The sequence below is a fragment of the Microtus pennsylvanicus genome, chromosome 8, assembly GCF_037038515.1.
Source record: "Microtus pennsylvanicus isolate mMicPen1 chromosome 8, mMicPen1.hap1, whole genome shotgun sequence".
Lineage (NCBI taxonomy): Eukaryota > Metazoa > Chordata > Mammalia > Rodentia > Cricetidae > Microtus > Microtus pennsylvanicus.
The window spans coordinates 58,964,127-58,989,358 of NC_134586.1; the positions used below are offsets into that span (position 1 = coordinate 58,964,127).

The following is a 25,232-nucleotide window of genomic DNA, read 5'->3' on the forward strand; positions in this document are numbered from 1 at the left end:
TGGGAAGAAGCAGGTTTCAGAATGCTAGAGAACCTTGTCATGGATGGGGCGAGTCTGAGCATGGAGGGCACTTGGGTGGAGACACTGAGTAGGCGGCTTCATTGGAGCCTTGGGACTGGAAATAAAGCCTTGAATATTGTTAGCCCAAGGGCAACAGTTGAAAATGTAGGCACGGCTAATAACTAATATAAAGATAATGACATAAGGACTTTAAAATGTCAAGAAGAGGTGGGGTTTGAGGAGGGAGATGGCCAAGGTCCAGCCCAGAGGACTTGCCAGTAGGAGTTGTCTAGGCAGAAGAAGAAGCTACGCTCAGCAGAGCGGAGCAGGGTGATGGGGAGAGAGGCCGCACAGGACTGTAGCACCGGGGAAGGAGGGGAGCCAGCCGGGGGATGGAGGATTATCTGGACATTTACCACTAAAGCCTTCTCCTCCCGTGGTACTGGTCTCAAAGGATGATGCTGCTGTAAGCTGGGCGCTTGAGCTGAAGATCTGGGAGTAGTCTCCCTCACGCTGAAACGCCTTGGGTACACATGCCCACATCTGCCCTGGGTCTGCCCCATTCTCCCGGCCATCTCTTTAGCTCATGGTTCTACCATTTTTTTTAACCAGTTCAGTAAACTTCTCCTCAAATTGATCTCTTTTTATACCTCATCCATCTTGTCTTCTGGAACTCTGAGTCCTGTAACTAAGCCACACATTTAGCTGCAGTGAAGCCATCCCACCCCAACTCCACTTAAGTGATGCCCACTTCTCTTCAAGACACATGAACTGGGGCTTCTTGTGGTCCCCAGCATTGCATCTTTACTGAAAACCCTTCTCTTGTTCAGAATCTCCCAACCCCAAACAACTCCTACCCTGTGGCAGCAGTGGGGTGGCCCAGAGCTGAGAAGGAGAGGAAAAACGCTCAATGCTCATCATGAAGCATCTCATCCAGACCATAGCATGTCTGTAGACCTCTGTTCATTGACGCAGAACGCATTAGTGGACAAAGGACCTCTGGCAATGGCAAAAATTTAAAAGCAGCATCCCGACCAGTTTGCTGTCACCCGCCCGGAAAAGGCAAGTCCAGGTTTCCGAAGCTGGGAAGCAGCAAGATAAGAGGGGGCATCCCAGTTAGAGCTATAGCATTCAACAGCCACCCACCAACGGGGACATCTGCGATGGGAGGAATCCTTGTTACCTAGGTGACCAAACGTCCAGGCTTGCCCAGGAGAGGCCTGGTGTATTTCTGTTGTCCCAGTGAAATTAAAGCTTCCTTTGTCTCTCAAAACTGGATTTTCAATTATATGGTGATTGGGATTATTAGCTGTCGTCAGAGAGGGAGCAGACTGAGACAAACCTGTGACTGGTCTTCCACCCTTTGTTCTGTTATTGTGGGCAACAGTCCACCATTTAAATGCCACAGTTTTAAGCCTTTCCTGGAGCCCCACTCCCCAGTTCCCATATCAGTGTATCTCGATCTTCACCATCAACTGCAATTGTACATTTCCTAGCCCCGCCATGGGGAGGCAGTATTGCATAGCGGTCATTTGTACAGGGTTAAATGCTGAAGACTTGAGGTTTGAAGCAAAATGATGGATTGTAAGGCTAGACCAACTGGATCAAATCCCAAGTCTACCACTTAAGAGCTGTGCATCCTCGAAGAAGTTGCTTGGCTTCTCTGTGAACTCACCTGTAAGTATGGATCATGGAGTAGGGCAGAGGGAGCAGAGCTGGCCACACCCAAAGTGCCAACTGCCATTGCTAAATGACAGCCAAGGCCAAGCGCTCAGCACAGGGGCCTGCTCTTTGTGAGTACTCAGAGCACGAGGAGTCTTCGTTATTTACCCCTGTGAATGAATGAATTCTGTAAAGAGGCACAAGAAGATGAAGACAGAGAAGATGTTTTAGCAGAGAGGAAGGCATCAGGGCCGGGAGAGGGCTCAGTGGTGCTCACTGTGGGGCCTGACAACCCGAGTCTGAGTTCGGTCCTTGGGACCCACTGCAGAAGGACAGAACCGACTGCCGCGAGTTGTCCACGGACCTCCACTCATGCACCGTGGCATGCATGTCCTCCACAAATAAATAAACGTAATTGTTTTTTTTTTTAATGAAGGCATTAATCATTCTTAGAAGTGTTGTTGGGGACATCATAAGTGCAAAAGCTAACATGTAATGACCCGAGGAGTGAGAAAGGGGAGAAAGTTTGTGACTTCAGGACAGGATGCTAGACATAGACAGCCTCACCCCGCTCTTGCCGTCACCTAGAGATGCCCATTCTCTCGACAGAGGCCTTGGGGGTTACTAGGGGAGCCTGCATCACATCCGGGCATGGTGACAGGCAAAGCTGGTAGGATTAATATGAGAAACAACAAAGCAGATGGGCTGGCTTTGGAAGAGGTCAGCCAGGGTCTACTCTCAACCCTGTGGCCAAGCTTAAAAAAAGAAATAGAGAAACACTTTCAAGGAGTTTCTGGAACAGTATCAAAGCTGGAAATAAATTTGAAGTAAGGAATAGTAAAGAATAGGACCTGGTAGAATGGATGTTTATATGATAAGCTTTGTCCAAAATATAAACATTATAAATAGTAACAATGCATGTTTAATAAATAGAATATATTTGGTAAATATGGTTTATAAATTCCTAATTTATTCTCGGGTTAACAATAACTGACGTAAATACACCTCCAGCCTCTCGGTCTTTGCTAACTGTGTTATGCTTTAGCTATTTGGATAAACAGAGCCATACAAAACCCGCAACATGCTACAATGGTGCAGTATAAAAGGATCGATAAAACAATGTTCCCAGTCCTTCTTTGACTATATTTATTGTTTTGCAAGTTCCTAGTCAATCTATGGACTATAGTTATGGTTTAAAGTTCTATTTTGCTCCCAGAGAACTTTCAATTAAATCTTCAACTCAAATTAAAAATAAGTGGGACCTGAGTGGGACAAACTATTCCTTCGAGCCCAGACACCACTGTGTGCACAGAGCACTCAGACACCACTGTGTGCTGTCACCTCACAGAGCACCCAGATACCACTGTGTGCACAGAGCTCTCAGACACCACTGTGTGCCCTCACTGCACAGAGCGCTCAGACACCACTGTGCGCTGTCACCGCACAGAGCACCCAGATACCACTGTGTGCACAGAGCTCTCAGACACCACTGTGTGCCCTCACTGCACAGAGCGCTCAGACACCACTGTGCGCTGTCACCGCACAGAGCACCCAGATACCACTGTGTGCTGTCACTGCACAGAGAGCCCAGGTGCCACTGTGTGTCGTCACTGCACAGAGAGCCCAGGTGCCACTGTGTGCCGTCACCGCACAGAGAGCCCAGGTGCCACTGTGTGTCGTCACCGCACAGAGAGCCCAGATGTCACTGTGTGTCGTCACTGCACAGAGAGCCCAGATACCACTGTGTGTCGTCACTGCACAGAGAGCCCAGATGTCACTGTGTGTCGTCACTGCACAGAGAGCCCAGGTGCCACTGTGTGTCGTCACTGCACAGAGAGCCCAGGTGCCACTGTGTGTCGTCACTGCACAGAGAGCCCAGGTGCCACTGTGTGTCGTCACTGCACAGAGAGCCCAGATGTCACTGTGTGTCGTCACTGCACAGAGAGCCCAGGTGCCACTGTGTGTCGTCACTGCACAGAGAGCCCAGATGTCACTGTGTGTCGTCACTGCACAGAGAGCCCAGATGTCACTGTGTGTCGTCACTGCACAGAGAGCCCAGATGTCACTGTGTGTCGTCACTGCACAGAGAGCCCAGGTGCCACTGTGTGCCGTCACTGCACAGAGAGCCCAGGTGCCACTGTGTGTCGTCACTGCACAGAGAGCCCAGGTGCCACTGTGTGCCGTCACTGCACAGAGAGCCCAGGTGCCACTGTGTGCCATCACTACACAGAGAGCCCAGATGCCACTGTGTGCCGTCACTGCACAGAGAGCCCAGATACCACTGTGTGCCGTCACTGCACAGAGAGCCCAGGTGCCACTGTGTGCCATCACTACACAGAGAGCCCAGGTGCCACCGTGTGCCGTCACTGCACAGAGAGCCCAGGTGCCACCGTGTGCCGTCACTGCACAGAGAGCCCTGGTGTCACCATGTGCCGTCACTGCACAGAGAGCCCAGGTGCCACTGTGTGCCGTCACTGCACAGAGCAGCTATGTAGGAGAACTGAGGGACCCTTATGCCAGGAGGCAATGGCCTGGACATCTTTGGGACAGTGACTATCTGGTGTGGGTTCCAGGGAAGTGGGAACTGTCTTTGGTTATGTGGCTGCAATGGGATCCAGAATGAGACCAGGTACAGCATGAGAGAACCTCCGGTAGAGACCAAGAAAACAAGGGGAAAGTGGGAGTGGGGTAAATGTCCAGAGCCAAGCAACAACCCTTGCAAGGATGATGTGTCCTTGTGTGAATGGCCACGGTCAGGGGTCAAGTCCATCCCCAACTCTGCCTAGCTTGATGATGACTGTTCACTTCAGCCTAGCAAGGCCAACTGCATTCCTTAGATTAAGTCCTCAGAGGAGCTTAAAACTATAGGACACAAACGGTAGAACCCATGTCCAGTCATTTGTTGTATTTTGAAGTTCAGTTACACTTCACATTCATGGATGAAGATGGAGCCTAAAGATCTTAACACCTTAAAATAAGTAGTTAAATAGAATTATTGAGGCAAAGGTGTTAAAGACAGCGGTTAGCACCACATGGCTTTAGTGAAGTAAATAAAACAAGAATTTGTGAAACAGAAGATAAACTATGAAGTGGGAAACAAGGGACCTAGGACAATTGATGAAGTATAAAACAATAAGGAAATAGTTAAAGGCACCCAAGAAGTAATGAGGAGCAGAGCTGGCCACGCGGAAAGTGCAGCTGGAAAGGCGGGCTTGAGGGGGCGGGATTTGAAGAGGAAATAGATAGATGAAAGCCGCGATGGGGAGACTATAACAGAAGACGGGGGAGACATCCAGAGCACCAGAGTGCTCACTGCTGAAGGACATTCGGGGGAAAATCATTTAAAAACGTAGTGGAAGACAGTGTGTGTGACTGAAGGAAAGCCTGAAACACAAACTTGATAGGGTCCTCGACCTAGAATCAAAATTAATCATTTATTAGAAGATACTGATATATAGGCATTTTCTGGTTAGAAATTACTTTTCAAGACTAAAGAAGAAAGAAAACACAGGCTGCCCACAAGGGCTCTTGAACATTCAATGCCAAGAATCGTGATTTCCAAAAAGCATCGTTTTTAAATGAGTAAAATTATTTTTGGTGTCATTTGCTAGTGAAGGAAACATGAAAGTATTTTCAGATAGATACAGATTGTTCTAGAAAGGACGTTGTTTTTGTTTTGTTTCAGTGAAAATCATAAAAGTGAATCAAGATGCACAGAAACATTTAAACTGTGTTATTGTTGCATCGAAGACACGATACTGTATGTAGGTGTGCACCTCTGGTCGTAGCTCTCAGAAGGCTGTGCCAGGAGGGATGAGAATTCAAGAGTGGTCTGGGCTATACAGCTAGACCCAACTATCGAACTAAATAAAAATAGATAAATAAATCAAGCCAGCCGTGAGCATTGAAGCCCTTTAAGGAAACAAGAAGCTCCCTGATAATGTCAATGTTGAGTTGGAACTGTGTCAACAAACAAGAGCAGTCTATCATGAGAAAGAAAATGTGAAGTCTTTGGTGGGGGGCAGCCTACACCATATCTAAATATTAAAATACTTGGAAATAATGACCACCTCACTGAAAAGTGCCCAAAGTAGGGTCAGCCTGTTGGAAGACCCTTTGTGAAACTTTTGCAAGAATGTAAACAGAAAGTATTCCCAGACTTAAATTGTGAGAGAGGACTTTAGAATACTAACAGTGGGTGAAGTGCGTTGTGAGTGTGTGTGTGCTTGTGTGCACGTGTGTGTGTGAGTGTGCACATGCGTATCTGACATTAATTTCTAGGAAGAGAACATATTTATAAATAATACAGCAAATAAGTAAATAAATTTGGTAGAAGACACTTTCCCTGAGAGAGATAGAGAGAGACAGAGACAGAGGAGATTGACTTCTTCTATGGTTCACCAAGCCCTGGGCCAAATGAACTTTTAAGTGGCCCCTAGATTACCTGATCCTAGACAAATTCTCCAAGCATATGAGTAAGCAGAAAAAGAGAAGACAATAGGTTCCCCCACACCCCCAAAAGTAAGACTTGGGTTGTCATTTAGTGTTCTTTAGTTTACAACACCAACTGCTCTACAACACCAGTAATTACAGCTCTTGAGCGAGTGCGGCTTTTAAACTGCTCAGCCCACCTTCTGTAGGCTTCAAAGTATGTGTCATGCATTGTTCCCTACTGAAAAGACTACATGAAGAGATTAGTATCAAAATAAAAAATATATTGAAAATAAGAGGTAAAAAAGACACAATGCGGAGAAGCAGAAGTATGTAATGGCCTTAACCATGCTCCAATGAGATTAGGGAGCAAAGTGAAAGACTCGGTTAGACTTCAAAGAAAATATGTACTTTCTATCTAAAATAGCCAACAATTCCTCTTACTACATTTACATAAGGCAGGAAATGTTGTTGATTTTTTGCTCCCATCCTGTTCCCAGTCCCACTTGCTTGGGTCAGAGATAGCTAGAACACCCAACGTTTTGATGAGATTACCCATGTTATAGGTTTTTTGTTCCCCCAAGACCCTTTCAGGTGAGATGTTCTACCTTTTATTCATGCACTTCCTTGAGAAAGACCGGGAGAGTGGGGTCCTTTGGCTTTGGACACATTTGCCAGGTCCTCAAGGACTAAGAGATTTCTGTGCTGGACTCTCACAGACACAGACGAAGATGAGTCACTTCTCAGTGTGTTTAGGAAGCCAGAATCTGCTGAAGATAGTGTGACCATGAACAAAACCGCCTACCAATTTTAAATAAAAACCTTGAATCCTAAACTTAAAATATCAACAAACTAACAGTGTGGTCAAATAATGGATCCTGAACCCTGGAAAAATCACGGGCTTCACAGTGTTTTGACTTTTCCAAAATGTGCCAAGATGGCTTCTGCTTGTGCGGAGAGGGAAACCGTGGCATCTTCGTGTCTGACTCTGGAAGATGACTCTGAACACTTACACGTTCTGAAGGCAGCATGTGAATAATAACTCATGAAGTTGATTTAATAAATCCATCCTAAACCCTGCACCCCACAGAGACTAGACTTCCCTTTCAAATGCCCATGAAATATTTATTAAGTCACAGATAATGTCTCATATCTCCCAGCACACAAGGTTTTACTTCCGTAATCTCAGTGTCAAGGAACCGGAAGTGAGCAGTGAAGTACCTCAGAACTTCTGCCATAAGGAAGATATTTATGTTTTTATAACAACAAGTCATGAGGAAGACATAATAATAAATAAAAAAAATTAGAAAGATCCAGAATGGAAGAAAGTGGATGTCTAATCCAGAGGTTGTCAAATTTTGGCCCGCTCCCTGTTTCTCTAAAAAAAAGAAAAAAGAAAAATTGTTGCAACGGAATCACTTTTGTTAGGGCTCAATGAGTACTTTTATGCTTCAAAAATGAGTTGTTGACATGGAGACCATATACCACGCCCCCAAGGGGCCTAAAATAGTTACTGTCTGGCTCTTCACAGAAACAGCAAACTGACCCCTGAACTAAGAACTGAATCCAGTAGGATTGTGCAAAGACTATCATTACTGTGGTGGCTTTCTGGGTGTTTGCCTGTGTGTTGGGACCCGTGCACTAGGTAAGAAGGCCTGGCGTTTGGCCACATGCTCTATCTGTTATTACCACCTTGAAATTCTTAAGAACTTTCCAACAAGGACTCTGAGTTTACATCCTGCACTAGTCCTAACTGCTAATAAAGAAAATCGAAGGAGCAGTAAGTATTTCTAAAGCTCTGTGGTTTATTACTAAATACATTAAAACTATGATGAAATCTTTGGTCCTCCCTTGTCCCATTGTCTGCCTAACACAGTTCACCATGAGGTTGGTGCCTGTTAAGGGGTGGGGAACTTGCCCCCTTTAGAGCCGATATGACTCCTCCATTTAAGCATCTGCCCTTCTTTTTTTCTGAAGTTCTAAAGAAGCCAGGCGAGTATCCATCAAACTGCCTTTCTCAGATGCACATTTTTTAAGTGATACAGAGAGGACCACTTCCTGTGCAGTTGCTAGAAAGACTGCAGCAGTTCACAGCATCTCCTCCACTATGTGTAAGACACTGAACCAGTGCTCGACCTACTGCTGCAGTGAAAGTAAAAAGGAATGGAAACCAGGCCATTGTTGGGGGAGGTCGCTTGTTCTTCCCGGCCTCCTGGCTAGCTTAGACCCAAAATAATCACACAGAAACGGTATTAATTAAATCACTGCTTGGCCCATTCGCTCTAACTTCTTATTGGCTAACTCCTATATTAATTTAACTCATTTCTATTAATCTATATATTACCACAAGGTCGTGGCCTCCTAGCAAAGTTTCTGCATGTCTATCTCCAGAGGCGGCTCCATGGCATCTCTCTGACTCTGCCTCTTTTCTCCCAGTATGCCGTTTAGTTTTCCCCACCTACCTAAGTTCTGCCCTATCAACAGGCCAAAACAGTTCTTTATTCATTAACGAATCAAAACAACACATAGACAGAAGGCCCTCCCACACCAGGCCATGTGCAAAGTAAGGCATCCTTCTACTGCACACTGCTCCCGTAGCAGAGAGAAGATGCAGACGTGACAGATGATGTGGGCAATGCCATTTAAGGAAATGAAAATGTGCTCATAGGTAAAGACAGTAGGGTCTCCGGCCTTAGTCCTCATGCCTGGAAGCAAGTCACTGCGGGGTGGACAGTGCCCATGTCTGCTGTGGGGGGGATGTATGGTGGGCAGTTTCTCGTGTCTGACTGTTGAGGGGAGAAGTATGGTGGCCAGTGCCCATGTCTGCTGTGGGGGGATGTATGGTGGGCAGTGCCCATGTCTGCTGTGGGGAGATGTATGGTGGGCAGTTTCCCGTGTCTGACTGTTGAGGGGAGAAGTATGGTGGGCAGTGCCCATGTCTGCTGTGGGGGAGGTGTATGGTGGGCAGTGCCCATGTCTGCTGGGGGGGATGTATGGTGGGCAGTGCCCATGTCTGCTGTGGGGGAGGTGTATGGTGGGCAGTGCCCATGTCTGCTGGGGGGGATGTATGGTGGGCAGTGCCCATGTCTACTGTGGGGGAGGTGTATGGTGGCCAGTGCCCATGTCTGCCGTGGTGGGAAGAAGTATGGTGGACACTGCCCCTGTCCGACTGTGGCTGGAGGTGAGCCCCGTGATGGTCTACCTTTTACTTGTCTTCCACCCTTGTGTTTATGACAGGGAACTAGGTGTTTTGACTATGCTGTATTTTAAAACCCTGTCCTGTGGACCCTCGGTGTTTGTCACTTCCCCAGCAGTGACAACTTGACATAGTAGCAATCTTTGAGTGACATTGGTCTGTCCCTTTTTAGCCTTCTGGGGATCACTCAGCTTTCTTGGAATCATCTCTGAACCTGCAGAGAGTGAGAAATGGATCCAAAGCCATGCAGTTTGCCCACTGAAGCACCTTTAAGACAGCTTAACGCTTTCTGTCCTAGCAACCATGCCACTTGTTTGTTGAATTTGTGCCAAAGTATCAGTAGTTCATGTCAAAAAGTGTGTGTAAGCTTTTTTTGGTTGTATGTATGTGTGTGTATATTCATGTGTGGGTACGTGTGAGTGTGGTGTATGTGCATGTGTATGTGCATGTTACATGTTAGTGTGCATGTATTTGTGTGTGCAACTATTTGTGTGGCATGTGTGTGGTCTATGGGAGTGGTGTGTGTGTGTGTGATCTGTATAAGTATGTGGTGTGTGTGTGTGTGTGTGGTGTCTGTGTGTAGTGCCTGTATGCATGCATGTGTGTGTGTTGTGTATGTGAGTGTGCTTTTGTGTACATAAATGTGTGAGTACATGTGTGGTGTAAGTGTGCTTGTGGGGTGTGTGTGTGTGTGTGTGTGTGTGTGTGTGTGTGCTGGAAAGGCAGAGTGGAGAAGGGAGTACCTCTCTGGTTAAGATATCTTCTGAATCATGAGCCACAGAAAAATCCTGATACCCTAACACGGCGCCTGTATGGTACTTGTAGTCGACCAGAAATTCCCTACAGCACTGCTTTCGGTTATTTTCAACAGCACATTCTGGTTTTTCAATCTTGTTTTGTTTCATTTCTTTGAGGGAAAAAAAAAAGCCTGGCCATGCCCCAATCGCTGATTTCCCAACTCCCCAACTGCATTCTGCAGTGTACGCGTCATTGTTTTCAAAGCCGTCAGTCGGGTTGACTAAGGGGAAGTCACATGGCAGTAGGAGAGTCGAACATCCTGGCTGGTAGAGGCCTCACAGCACCAGATGGAGCAGGATGTGTGTCCCCAGACTAAGGGCGAAGAAGAGGGCTCAGCGGTGTGGTTTGGATCTGACCTGGGGTGTGAAGAAGTAGAGGTGGCAGCCAGAGTCAACAAGGTCCAGGAGGGAGACCTGGCTGTGCCACAAGGGAACGGCTGATAAGGCCAGCTGGGCAGAATGGGCTCCAGCTTCTTAGGAAGAGGAGCAAAGGAGAACGAAGAGGGTGGGGCAAAGTTGAGAGAGGGCACACAGTGGCAAGAGGGCTTTGGGGCTAATTCTGGGTCCACCCAATATTCCTGAAGTCTACTGAACACATCCATCCCCACCCAGGATTGTCTGGAGACCCAAGAGGGTCACTGACATCAATGACTTAAGCCAGGTGGGGCTAAGGATGAGTGGGGCCTCACCATTTTGTAATCTCTCTCTTAGCTACTTTGCTCTCCCTGGTAAGAGGTTGGTGGTGGTGGATCCAGCCACACGCTTGCTTGCTTGGTTACCTTTTTATTTATGCTCTGGTTGCTTGTATAGCAAATGTGTTTTCTAAGGCATTTAACTGCAGGGGTGTTAGAAACTCTCAGAAATAGGAAAGAATGCAGCTTTGTTCAGAAAACAAATGGGTAAAATCTGGGATCTCTGTCTTTGCCCCCTGCTCTTTGCTTATTAAACCTTGGAAGTGCCTGGCCTGTCACCGGAGGGCAATGCCAGGTTGTTCTATACAGAATCTCTCACTAAGTGTGATGTCAAATAGTTCTTGACTTCTTATCCTATTTCAAATGCTGAAGACAAACTAGGCAAACAAAAGTAAGGAGCCTTGCAAGTGCCCTCTGCAGTGATGGCTGATAGAGACGTGGAGTGGACAAGGGTGGTTTCCCTCCCTGGGGAGTAGTGAGCCCTTTTGCGAAAGCCACCACAGTTAATACTGGGAGAGGACACTGATCTTGGCTCTGATTGGATCCCAAGTGAATCGAGTGAATCTTCAAACAGAGAATTCTGTAATGCTGTCCCCAGTTAGAATTCCTGGGAGGCTATTTTAATTCCAAAGTTTGATGGAATTTGTACTTACAGACTAGAGATGCAAAAATCCCGAGAAGAGACCCTTCACTAGTTCCATTACCACAAAACCCACCAAGTCCGAGGGAAAAACATCTTCTTGTACAGTTTATATTTGGGTTTAGAGAGAAGTTTTGGTTTCTACCTTGCAGCGTGGATAGCAATGGCTAGGTTAGTCCTACACGGCTAGGGTTCAGGTACTAACTCTTAGACAAATGGGACATGCCATGCCATATAAGGTTAACGACACACAGATGAGTGGAGAAAAGCCGAGCTTGAATACATGCTGCCATTTTCCCAGCCTAGCTTCTCCTGTTGGGATCAGGAATCTGCTTCTGAGCTCCGAGTGAGAGGGGCCACGTCTGAACTACCAGAGGCCAGCTTTGCTGGTGGCCAGCCTCCTGAATGGGGGTTTGGGTTCAGCTAGGGTTGTTAAGTATAAAACCCCATTGTTTCACAGTGTGTTGAAGGGCTCCTCTCTCCCTAGCCTGAGTCTCTGCTCTCAGTGTGGTTGGGTTTTCACAGAGGTCTGATGTTAGATGGCACTGGAAAGATGTCCTGGGGCTCATGGTTTATGGTCATTCCTGTTAGGCAGTGGGAGAAGTGGTGGAGAAAGGGTTTGGTTTAGAAGGCTGGGTTCAGTGGGGGGGGGGGGGAGATAGAAGAGGGAAGTTGGTGTGGAAATGAACAAAAAATGAGCATTATATATGTGGATGAAATTTTCAAATAATTAAGACACTAAATTTAAAAAATAAAAGGCCTAGAATAACACCCAGCAAAACCAAGAAAAGAAAAAGATAGGGAAGGAAAGGGCTTCAGAACCTCCAGCTCAGCTCCAGATCTGATGCCCTCTGTTGGCCTCGGGTTACAGTGCATGCATGCGTATGTATCACACACATATTAAACACACATGCACACACACACACTCAAACATGCACACACATGTACCCACACACAGAAATAAATGAGTAAACGTAATCAGACCCCAGCAGAAAATGTTCGCAATACCACGTGTCGGAGCAGAAAGCACGGCACTGCCTCAGCTCCCAGCAGGACAGGCTGGGGCTCGGCTGGGCAGGTCTGTGCGAGGAAGGGAAACGGCATAACAGATCTTAGTAGACAAAGCTAAGATCGTCTCTGCTCTGAGAGCCTGAACAGGAGCACTATGGGAAAACAGGCGGAGTCAAGGGGGTGAGCAGAAGATCATAAATATCACAATGTCAGATCCAGAAGATTCAAAGCCTTTCCAAGTCTAAAAATCCCACAACTACATATTTTCAGAGAACTGATTTCCTTCCCTTTGGTGGGCGCATTCCCTTCTCAGATAGTGAGAGGTTGAGCCATTTTCTTCTTTTATTTATTTTTCTAAATAACCACATTAGAGTCAAAAGATTTTCCTCCATATTTAACTCTCGGTGCCTTCTTAAAATAAAGTCCACCAATTGGTCGGTTATTATTTAGGAAACCTGCTAGATTCAGTTATCCAATGACTTATTTAAAAATTCTATAGATAATCTGTATTTACAATCAAATTAAGAATTGATATGTAATTTTTTATGTCAGTATCTTAGTTAGTGTTCCTATTGCTGTGAAGAGAAACTTTGACCATGCCAAACTTAATAAGGAAAAGATCTAATTGGGGCTGGCCTACAGCTCAGAGGTTCAGTCCATTATTGTAACGTCAGGAAACACGGCAGCACACAGGCAGACACGAAGCTGGAGAAGTAGCTGAGATGTCTACATCTGGACCCAAAGGTCGCATGAAGAGAGGTGTCATTGGGCCCGTCTTGAGCATCTGAAGCCTCAAAACCTGCATACCCCCAGTGGCACACTTCCTCCAACAAGGTCACACCTCCTAATAACGCCAGCCCCTATGTGCCCATTCAAACCACCACAGTCAGTTTGCTGATTTTATTCACTGGAATTGGAATAAAGTCTTTTAGAGGGGCATATAAATAACAGTGCCATCAAGATGTGGAGCCAGCCTGTGATCTGTTCGAGCCCCGGGGCTTTTGTTTGTCTGCTTGCTTCAGTGTAAGAATTTGGAGTGGAGGCCAGGTTGGCAATGGGAGATGGAATTGGAGGAATTCTTAAAAATTTTAAAACAGCCTTACAGATAATTTCCAAATATATTCCAGTTCCAGGTAAGGAACGAGCCCAGTTCATGGGTTGGTTCTGCATAGAGCGGTAGACTGGAGAGGGACCCTGCACTAGGTGCTAACGCATGCCGCTTTGTCCCGCAGGTCAGGAAGCGTGCTGCACCACTGGAATGAAATCTACTACTTTGTGGAGCAGCTGGCTCACAGATTCATCAGGTGAGTGTCACTCCACAGTCCCTTCTCTCATGGCTGGTGGTGAATCCAGCCCATTCACTGTTCTGAAAACTCCTGGACACCGTGGGAGTGCACACTGGGCGGACATGTGGGTAAGGTGCTAGGTGACTAACTAGTGCCAATCTGCTTACAGCCCTTCTGGTTTTAATGTGAACACAACACAGCCCTGAGCAAGTCATGGCTGGTCACATGACCCCTGCTTCCTATCTCTGTGGGCTTGACCTCATCTTCCCAGGCAGGTTTGAGCATGGTCACTATGGACTTTGGAGGTGCACCCACTAAAAGAGGTGACATCACCGTCTGTGGAGTCACACAGCTTTCTGGATGCACCTGCACCATGTTGTCAAGATCCTTGATGCAGCTGGTGTGAGCATTGTGAGGGCTGATGAGGGTCCCATGGTGGTAGATGGTCTCCATGGAGACCAATGTGAGCGAGCACGAAACTCTCCAGTCCATTTCTATAGCACAGGGTATTCTGAGTCCAGGGTAATGGCACACATCCTCCTCCCACACTTAGTTATCAAGCAACATGCTCTTACCTCCCTAAGAGGAAAGGAAGGGTAGCCTTGAATCTGCAGCAGGAATCACCTAAACCTAAACCCAGGTGACTTAGAAAGTAGGTGTTGAGAAGAGAACGTGGAGAGGAGGTACAGGCAAGGTGAGAGACGGTGTATTTGTGATGCTAAAAAAACGTTTAGACAAATCATGGAACTTGGATTTGACAGTCTAGATTGAGAGCCGTTGGGGAGCCTTGGGTTGAAAAGCTTTGGTGAGAAACTTCTGCCTTTTGGATCATTTCAGTTTAAAGCCTTTTTGTTATGGAGCCAAACATCCTCTCCTGCACTCTCACCCAGTGACCCTTTCAAGTGACACAAACCACATCTACATCCAAGTCCTTGACAGCATCTGCTCTGTCTCCACTTGCTGTCCTCATTTCTCCCTCTGAGCTGAGGGGCCCAGTGGAAGCGGATCCAGTTGGGCGAGATGAGTGTTGAATCCAAGCTCCCTGTGCAACCCCAGCAATGGGCTTAACCTTGGATGAACAGAGGCTCCATAAAAGGAACAGACAAAGATTAAGTGTGTGCACATCCCATCACCCAGCATCTGCATGGAAGTGGCCTCCAGCACTGTCTGCCAGGGCCATCAGTGGTTGCATACTCTTCACTATATTAGAATCAAAGACACAGAGGGGCTACTGAGTCAATACTTACCCCAGTCTCCTGCTGTACAGATGAAGAAAGAAGGAACCAGAGACATTGCCAAGGCTTACTCTTAGACCTCAAGGTGCGTTCCTATGGCCTCCCCCCTCTGAATTCCTTGGCTGTGGACTTAGTGTTGGTCATACTTCCTGTCTCTGTGACAAATGCCTTGGAGAGCAGCCTAGAAGGACGGAAGTTCATATTGGCTCATGGTGGCAGAGGTTTTGTGCCCTGCTACCTCCACCGTTCTCAGACTGTGCTGAAGTAGAGCTTCCTGACCTAACGTGCAGTGTAGCGATGCTTCTTGCATCCTGGTGGGTAAGAAACAGAGGCAGTATCAGGCAGAGACTTGAGACCTGGTAGAATACCAAGAAAACACCCCAAGTAACCCAGGTTACTTCCTCCACCCAGGTCCCATATTCCAGTTTCCCTACCTCTCAGCAGACTGTTCAAATGTTGACTCTATCAGTGGTTTGAGCCATCCATGAAGGTGGTGTCTCTTGATCCAGTCTGAAGCCCCACCTCGGAACACTGCTTACATCAGCTTCAAAACATAAGATTTCAAGGAGATGCTCCATATTCAGACCATAGCAGATCCCTTGTGTGCAGGGGACAAGACTGTCACCGAGTTTTGTTTCTGCAACAGTGCTAGGTACACTCTTGAATAGGGAGGGGGGTTTATTGTCTTCAAATGGTGCTGGGGAAACTGAATATCTGCATGTAGAAGAATGAAACTAGATCCATATCTCTCACCCTGAACAAAAATCGATTCCAGAGGATCAAGGACCTCAATTGAAGACTTGAAACTCCAAAATTGATATAAGACATATGCATAGATAAAGACTTTCTGCACAAGACTCTGGCTACTCGGGAAGATAAGGCAAATGATTAACAAATGGGGCCTTGTGAAATTTAATGCTTTTGAATAGTGAAGGAAGCTGTCAATCAAGTGAGGAAGTAATCAATAGAATCAAATAAAGCCTTTGCCAGCTACAGACCTATAGGAGAAGCAACATCCAAAACATACAAACAACTCAAAAATTAATCATCAAAGAAAAGAAAAACTAAGAAAAATGGGCTATGAAATTGAACAGAGAGTTCTCAAAAAAAAAAAACTATCTGAGGAATACAAATCAAAACTACTTTGAGACTCTGTCTCGTCCTAGTCAGAGTGGCTGTTACCAAGAAAACAAATTCCAGCGAGCATGTGTGGAAGGGAGAAGCCTTATCTACTGTTGCTGGAGTGTAAACTGATGCAGCTATTATGAAATCACTGTGTGGGTTTCTCAAAACCTAAATGATGATTTTATTTATTCCTTAAATAGCACACTGTGGGGTAGAGGTAGCGGGTAGATACTAGCATAATACATCGCTGCTGACTGAAGAGGGTCTTTCTGAGTTGAAATCCTTTAATTCCCCTTTGTTCTGACCCCCCCATCTTCCTAAAAATAATTCTTACTGTTCACCCTTTCCTTGAGCTCCAGACCTATGCTTCATTCCCATCACGCTCAGGAAGTAGCCCCATTTCCTGGCCACTGAGAGCCTAGAGGGAAGCAGGCAGATGTTCCCTTAGCACCCAGTCCTGCCCCAAAGAGTTGCATGCCTGTCCTTCCTGCATCCATGAGGACCAACTGCCCACCTTTAGGGCCATTCTCCCACTTTGTCCATTCCATGCCATTGACCCTAGACTCCTGGATGCCTTTGTTCCTCTTCTAACTTCTACTTTCTTGCTGACTCCCTCCTGCCTGTCTAATCTCCATTGCTTCTCCCCTCTGCTAAAGCAGTCACAGCAAAAACCCCAATCAAAGACACGTCAGGCACATAGAAATAATGGAAGGTTCATTCTAAGAGTAGCCAAAGCTTTTGTAGCAGTTAAAAGACAAGATCTGATTTATGTTTTATGATAAATAACTTGGGGTGCAGCATGGAGAATGCAGCAGAGTCAGGGGTGATGCTAGAAGACAGCCATGATGGGCAGGCAACTGAGCCTCAGGCCTGAAGCTAAGCAATGAAGAGAAGTCTGTGTGTTTAAGGATCATTATCATCTCAGCTCCGTGAGGTCAGTGCCTTGTGAAGACACAGCTTGGTGCTACGCTGGTTGACCAGTTGGCCTCTTGACAAGCACCCTGCAGGATGGCAGTGAGGTGCCAAGCCTTGTGCAGGCTGCCGGTGCTTCTTGCCAGTCCTTACAAGAGACCGCCCTATTACCCAGAGAGTGAATTTTACACTGAAAGTTTTTGAGTGCTGAATAAATCATGTAGCCACCAAGCAGAAGAGACTCTCTGTGGCCCAGCTGCCCCTCTTCCCTCAGAGGCAGCTGAGGAGGAGCTAAGTGAACAGCGATCCTTCTGAGATACTCCCTTCTTCTGGAGAAGCTTTCAGACTTAGGTGATAGGACTCCCCATTTCACAGACACTTTGTAGACAAGTTCCCTTTGGGGAAGGCCTGGGTTGGAGTTCCTCTTTCTTACTGTGATATAACCACTCTGCAACAGTGTCCTGTCAGAAGGGAGACACAGCAGGCACCTTTGGTTCAGAGCTTCAAGGTAGCCATTGGAAAAACTCTTGCCACATCCACTGGGACTCCCATCTAGGTGATGTCTCAGTCCTGGGAGCCATGACACAAAGCCAAAAACAGGAAAGAAGCTGGGAAGGGACTGACCTGCCTCAGGTGTTCTCTCTGACCTAACAGAGTTTCTCTCCTTTCTAGCCCACAGCTAAGGATGTCCTTCATTGTCTTCTCCACTCGAGGGACAACCTTAATGAAGCTAACTGAGGACAGGTAAGGGGACTCTGCATACATCATTTCAAAGTCTGTCCTGAGTAGCCCTGAGACTTGAGCCTCCTGGCGTCTCAGGCACCCATCTATCTAACATCTATCTCTTAACTCGAGCCTTGACATTTGCATCTGCTGTGGTGGCTTCCGATGACATTTCCTGACACCGGTGAGATGTTTTAAATGACTGGACCATGTTGAGATGAGCCTTGCATTTGAATGTTAGCTTCATCTGCTGAGTTGGAGCAAAACTGTTGGCCAATTCGGTTCTTTAGGGATGGATTTATTTGGTAAGCTAGAGTTTTGGAAATGCAGTAGATACTCCACTTGAGAGATAAGAGCCTGAAACGTGTCCCTGTGTGATTGTCAAGGAGGAAAGTTGTGGCACAAATAAATAGAAGGAAAGTTTGATCAAGTAAGGGAAAATGTCAGTTTTGACAAACATTCTCAGGGATTTAACCATGTTCCACATCACACATGAAGACCATTGGTGACTAACACATGCCAATTATCCCTAGTTATCATGATGCATGGGAAGGGCTACAGAAAGTCTCCTCACATTCACGTCACTGAATACTTTTTCTGAAAAATGTGGCATGGTCCACCTGAGGGAAAGCCCTGTGGCATGGTCCGCCTGAGGGAAGCACTGTAGGAACGTGGGATTCCTGGATGCCTTAAATATAGGTGTACTGGAAAAAGAAATGGAAGCAGGGCAAGGCTTAGTCCATCTTTTTGTTGCTCTGACAAAATGCCGCAGACTTGGTACTTTATAAAGAGAACAGGTTTATTTAGCTCACATTTTTGGAGAGTCAGTGTATGCCAGCATCTGCACATCAGATGTGGCTCATGACATCACGGCAGCTGAGGCCACATGGAGAGATGGAACCCAGAGAGTCAGTGGCTAGCCCCACTCTCCACACACTTAACTTGGGAAGAGTCTGCATTCTGCAAGTTATGGTAATCTCTCCAGGGCCATCCTCCAGTGACGCAGCTGCTTGCCCCAGGCCTTACCTCCTAGCGTCTTCTCAGAGGGCCATGTGAAGTTCACAACCCTCAAGTCAAACCATAGCAAGCGTAAGAAGGCCTGGAAGATGTCAGCTGATAACATCCTTTTATAGAGACAAGAATAGAATTAACCAATTTTCTGGCTCGGACCAGTAAGTCTAAGCCAGTGCCCACGGCTCTCCTTGCCTGGGATTCCGCCTATAACTTCACTTCCAAATCTTTCTTCTCAACATGCTGCCCAGAAACCCCATGTTAAAAGTGTATGTCATTCCCTCTTCACAGAGGACGGAAGACCATGCCTCCTTCCCATGGACACCAAACAGAACCTAGACTAGGCCCAGGCTCCGCTGCTTCCCCTTCTCCTTGCACATTCTCTTTAAAGAAAAAAGCCTCCTTTAGGGTTGGCCAAGCACTTTGAGAAGCTCCAAGGAAGGACCTAGCCTTGTGAGAGAGCCGGGGTCCTACTCGGTCTTTGGATGCCATCCTTCAGCAGGCCTGGCTTCTGCTCAGAGATGGGCAACTAAACAAGAAGTCTTGCTGATGCTGCCACACCCTTGTCTTCCACCCTAGACCAGGTGACCTGAGAACACACAGCTAGGACAGTGAGCTGGAAATGGCTCACAGAGTCAGCCAGTTTTTTCCTCTGGTCACTGACTGGACTCCTACATGGATAAGAAGAAACTCTGGAGCTAATCCAGGACTATGGGTGTAAGCACCCATGTGGGGGTGTCTTTATCATCAGTCCCAGTGCAGAACCAGATTTCCCCTGTCCTTCCCATCCTGCTTGAGCTGTGGCATCCTGACATCACTTCATGCCAATGAGTATGTCAGTGTGACCAAGAGATAAAGGCCATGCAGCTCTATAGATGCTCTAAGTCACCACCACAGCTGTTCGGCAGCTGGCCAGGGCAGGTAGCAGACAGACAGACACGATCAGGATGCCACGCTGACAGCGTTCCTCTGAGTCTCCTTGGAGTCTCTGTTGTTTGTGCCTTACCTTCATTACCACTAGTTTCTTTAGCACCCCCATTTTGTGGAAGGCTGTGAGCCTCCGGGGGTGACTGCAATGCCCTAGTCAAGCATGGACCCGACACATCCAACCTTACCACATACAGAGGAGACTAGAGTTCACACTCACGTGCCCTAGGGAGAGAGATTACAAGGATCAAGTTTTTTGATCCAGTTCTAACTTGTCTTACAGTGATTTGCTGGATTCTGGAATTGAAGCACGATTAATAAAAACTCAGAGAGAAAAATTGGGGTTCAACCTGAAGGTCAGAAAAGCAAAGCAACCAGCTCTTACCTCTACCTCAGTCTGAAATGATGATCCTGCCTCCAGGAATCTCTGAATGAGATTGTGCCTGAGAGCTGTCTCCTCCCATCTTATATTCCTCTCTAGGGCTGGGATTGAAGGCGTGCACCACTGGGAATAGAGGCATGTGTTACCCCTGCCTGGTCTGTAAGGCTGACCAGTGGGGCTGTTTTACTCTCTGATCTTCAGACAAGCTTTATTTAATAAAATACAAATGAAACATTACTGCAGGGAATCTCGGTCTCTTCTGAGAGCATTTGCTCTTCTCAGCATCCCTCTGAGACAGTCAAGGATGCACTGATATACCCAGTGTGTATTTGAGGATGTTTATGGAGTTTTAAAAGAAACTCGTGAAGAGAAAAGGGCACCAGGCTGGAGAGATGTAAAATGCTTGGTTTGCCAACGTGAGGACCTGAGTTTGGAGCTCCAAGTCCACGTTACCAAGGCAGACTGAGTGTGCCTCCTATCCCAGCCATGGCGGGATGGGGGCTAGGAAAAGGCAGATTGCCGGAAGTTCAGCACCCAGCTAGCCAGCCTGCTCAGCAAAGCTGGGTGAGATCCGTCCTCAGGAAGGCACCTGAGGGCCAGCACACACTCCCACACACCTTGTGCACATGCACGCCCATGCCTACACAGACACTCACACACATCCTGTGCACATGCACGCCCACGCCTACACTTAACTCCCACACACTCCCACACAAAACAACGGGGCATTCATTGGTCAGGAAAGATTCTCATTTTAACAAGATGAAAACATATGTTAATCAAAAAGCATAATATTGGAGATATATTAGCAATGTATTCTGATATGTTCATGGGATCCAAAATGCATTCAGACAGCTATGGGGAGATTGAAGAAATAAAGTGAAAACGGCTGCATGCTGAGGCATAGTAAATGAACCACAATGAGAACGATGACGTAGTCCTCTTTGGTTTCTCACGGTGTGTCATTAAGTCCTTATTTTGTGTGCAGTTATGGCACCAATTCCTTCTAACCGCTGTTAAATTTTCTCATCTTTAGCTCTCAGCAGTTTGATGATGTTGGGGGGGGTGCTGGGTAGAGCGTATTGAGTCTTTAAAGTCGTTTCTAGATGTGGCAAGTTTATAACCCCGCTGCACAAGCTGTTTGCAGGTTTGTTCTGTAGCGTTCACTTTCTGCTCTTTCTGGGAGTCCCACAGTGCAGGTGAAGACATCTCCGGGTTACTCCACACGGGCCTAAAGTTGGTTTAGATCTTTTCCAGTCCTCCTCTCTGTTCTTGGTGGATGGTTTCTGCTCCCGGGCCAGTGCTCCCTCGTCCCTTGTCATCTTCCTTCAGCCATTCAGCTCCTGTGCCGAATCCTTCATTACAGACGTTTACTTTTTCAGTTCTAAACTCTTGAAACTTCCGTGCCTCCGTCAAGTATTGTTTCATCTCCGTTCCAAGTGTCCACAGTGAGCTCACAGAGTGGTCAATGTAGCTGTATTCGGGTCTGCCACGGTCCCAGTTTCTTGGGACTGGCATCACTATCGCCGCTCCCATGAGAGCCGATCATGTTTTTAGGTGTGTTTATTTGTTGAGTAAGTTTTTAGAATGTGGCTTTATTTTTATATTGCTTACACCTTGGCGTTTTTTGTTTTCCTTTCTTTGCTTCAGTTTGCTGTAACTTGGGCTCAGGCCACTCTTCTATCTTTAGTGTGGACAGAGGTTTCAGTGTCCTCTCTGTTAGTGAACCCAGGCTGTTTGGAACCTACCCCGGTGCTGCACCAGAGGGACCTTGAGACCTCCAGCTTCGGCCACAGACTTAGGAGTCACCCGAAGCACCCCAGAATGAGCCAAAGAAGGGGTGTCTGTTGGCATTTTAGTCAGATAGGCTGCCAAGAGGCAGCCATCTTCTGAGGCAAAGCCAGAGTAAGAGGCTCCTCTCCCCAGGATTCCCAGAAATGGGGATTTTTTTTCCTCAGCCTTTCCAAGACGCTTCAGCTACCACATGGAACTTATTGTCAGGTTAAGACCACAAGAGAAAAGAGAAAGTGAAAATCCGAAATTCACTTGTGTGGGCCATCTTTGGGGGTTTTGACTCCTCTCCGCTTTCTTCATTTTCTAACCCTTCCTGTGGCTGCTGTTCTCTGACAAGTTGTGGCAGGCCATGTCAGGCTGTGGAAGGCCATGACAGGCTGTGGAAGGCTGTGGAAGGCTGTGGAAGGCCGTGGAAGGCCATGGAAGGCTGTGGAAGGCCATGACAGGCTGTGGAAGGCTGTAGAAGGCTGTGGAAGGCCGTGGAAGGCTGTGGAAGGCTGTGGAAGGCTGTGGAAGGCCGTGGAAGGCTGTGGAAGGCCATGACAGGCTGTGGAAGGCTGTAGAAGGCTGTGGAAGGCTGTGGAAGGCTGTGGAAGGCTGTGGAAGGCTGTGGAAGGCCGTGGAAGGCCGTGGAAGGCTGTGGAAGGCTGCGGAAGGCTTGGGCTTTCCTTCCTTTCCACAAATGAGGGCACTGAGATTCCGGAAGTTCACTGAGGTCTATTAACAGGCTAATGGCAGAACTCATTTCTGATCTCTGGATTCTGAACTTGGTTGAGTCAGAGCCCTGTCAGATCATGTCCCCTTCCATGGTTGCTCAGCTTCCTCATTTTAAGCAAGCCAAGATCTATGGGCCACTCATTAGCATAGTAGCATGTCCAGTGCCTACTGAAGTATTGTAGTACAGCAGCGTCACGCGAGCAACTACAGGTGAAGCCCTGAAAACTCTGATCTTAATCGTGACATTACCTGAAACACTTCAAACATGTCTTTGTCTGGCTATGAGATCTTGTCCTAGGAGTCTATCACTTTAGTGGAAACCCAGAGAGCTGGTGGGTGCCACCAAGGGCCCTTGTATCGTCTGTTAATGTGATCATATAGTTTTTCTTTGTTTTTACATACCATGGGAGTAGAAACCATTAAAAAGATTTTAAAATGCTGGCTGATTTTCACATTTCTGGTTGTATTTGGTTCTGCTGTATTCTTTTCATGTGAAAAGAATATATTATTCTTATTGTACATTATTAAAAACGTTAGCATTCTTATTCATAATCACTGTTATTACTACTTTTGCTTATGGCGATTTGCATTTTTTTAATTTAAGTTTTGCCCCAAGTTATTGCCATGTAAGGCATGGGGCCAACATTTGCCATTTCCTGTGCTGGGAACCAGCTTCCCAGCACTGCTGTGGGGCAACCTCTATGCCAGCCACGTAGAAGTGGCCTGCGTGGACTTGGGCACTGCTTTCTGCTCCGGTATGGTTCCACTTTGTTTTCCTGCAGTTCTGCACCCAACCACGTTGTTTTAATTAGTTTCAACATCTGGAGGACCAGTCTTTCCTCATTTCTAATATTGAGCAAAAATCTCCTTGGTCTTTAGTGGGTTTTTCCAACCATGTGCTTTTAGGGTTTTCTTTAGTGTTCCAAATATCTGTGGGGTTTTTATCCGAGTCCTCTGGGAGGCCTAGTCCTGGCACCAATGGGCACGGCATTCTTACTCCACAGCATTTGTGTTATTCAGGGTGCTTAGCACTTCTGGGGATGTCCTCCAGGAAGGTCTGGGGTTTTTATCCTAAGTTGCATTCAGTGTTGGTTAACTCTGTTCCCACTGTGAGCAGAACATCTCCTGTTACATCACCTAGTCTTATTGGCACTCACAGGCATGGTGGGCTTGGTGTTTGGAATCCACAGGCTTCATAAGCAGCTTATACTTGTTATAGGAGCATCCATGGGACTTTAGCACCGACAATCAGTTCAACCTGTGACTCCAGAAGTAACTTAAAAAATAATGTTTTGAGGGGAAATTTCTGGATTTTACAAAACTTTTTCTTCTATCTTTCTCTCTGTCTTTGTCTCTCTCTGCCACCCACTTCTTTCTCTCTCTGTCCCTGTCCCCCACTCTTCCTCTCTTCTTCTCTTGGATATTGTGGGTAGAACTTAGGGCTTGGCTATGCTAGCTAAGTGCTCTAGCACTGTATCACTGTATCACCGAGCCACATCCCTGGCTCGCTCTGTTCAGTTGTACACACACACACATACAAACACTCAATTTTGATGAAATATTTTATTAGCTCAAACTTTCTCAGTTACCTAATGGTTTATTTCTTAAATTTATCAACACTTTTGTTTTGTATGTTTTTCAATTTTATGATTCATTATTTTATATTACCATTATGGATTCTCATTTCCTCTGTTTTGCCCCTTTTTTGCCATCTTGAGATGAAAGGAATTATTTTTGGTATCTTATCTTTCCTTAATAATAAAAGCTGGTGTTGATATAAATAGATCTGAATTCAGATCTGTTGAAGTTGAACCTCATTCCGCTGATGTGTCTTGTTCCCCGTGCTAACTTCAGACTCATCTGCAGGTATAACAACCTTACTCTTGCTGGGTAATAATTCACAAAGGTGTTCCATGTGATTTTGTTTATCCTTCCCTCAGGTCTTAGAAGCAACTTTTTTCAAAGAAGACAACTAGAATAATTTAATTTGGGGTGTTAGTTTCTGCTTTCTTAGTTTTGCTGATGGACTGCCAAGTGATCAATGTGCTATATACCCCACAACCCCTAGCTCCATGATTTTCTTTCCCAGAACCTTTTGGGAGTTTTTTCCTTTATCTCAAATATTTAAAAAAATTATTAGCATGATATATCTGGGTCAGAGTCATCTTACTTATGTGTATGGTATCTAAGCCATTCTATCTGACACTTAAACTTCCTCCACTCAACACGTTTTTCTTCTCTTATTTATCATTACTCCTTTGATCTGCTTATTAGTTCTCTTTTACGGTCTAAACATATGTTTAATCTGTCTTTTTCATTATGTCAGTGTGTGCACACGGATGTAAAGGCCAGGGAGGGACATTGGTGTATTTCTCCATTTCACTCCAACACTTTTTATTTAAATTTGTTGAGATTCTCTTTATTTTTATGTGTATGGGTTTGAGACAGGTCCTTTCACTGAACCTGGAGCCAGCTGATTCAGCTAGTCTGACTAGACAAGAGCCCCAAGCAACTGTTTGTCTCTGCCGTCACAGACCTGGGATTTCAGGTGCATGTCAGCATTCCTGGTACCCTCTTCAGACCCATGACCCACCACGGGGTGACTGAGTTAGGAACCCTCTCTAGACCCATGACCCACCAGGGGGTGACTGTTTCAATCTCTCCCATGGCCCACCACTGGGTAGTTGGGTT

General features: G+C 46.4%; 1 protein-coding gene across 1 annotated transcript in view; it reads left to right on the forward strand.

Moving 5' to 3' along the window:
• Positions 1-25,232, forward strand: part of Antxr1 (ANTXR cell adhesion molecule 1) — a 191,244-nt gene that overhangs the window by 12,017 nt on the left and 153,995 nt on the right. Inside the window, exons 2-3 of the mRNA XM_075983580.1 lie at positions 13,662-13,733; positions 17,660-17,731. Of these exons, the coding sequence (XP_075839695.1) occupies positions 13,662-13,733; positions 17,660-17,731 (144 nt within the window). The remainder of the gene's footprint in view (positions 1-13,661; positions 13,734-17,659; positions 17,732-25,232) is intronic.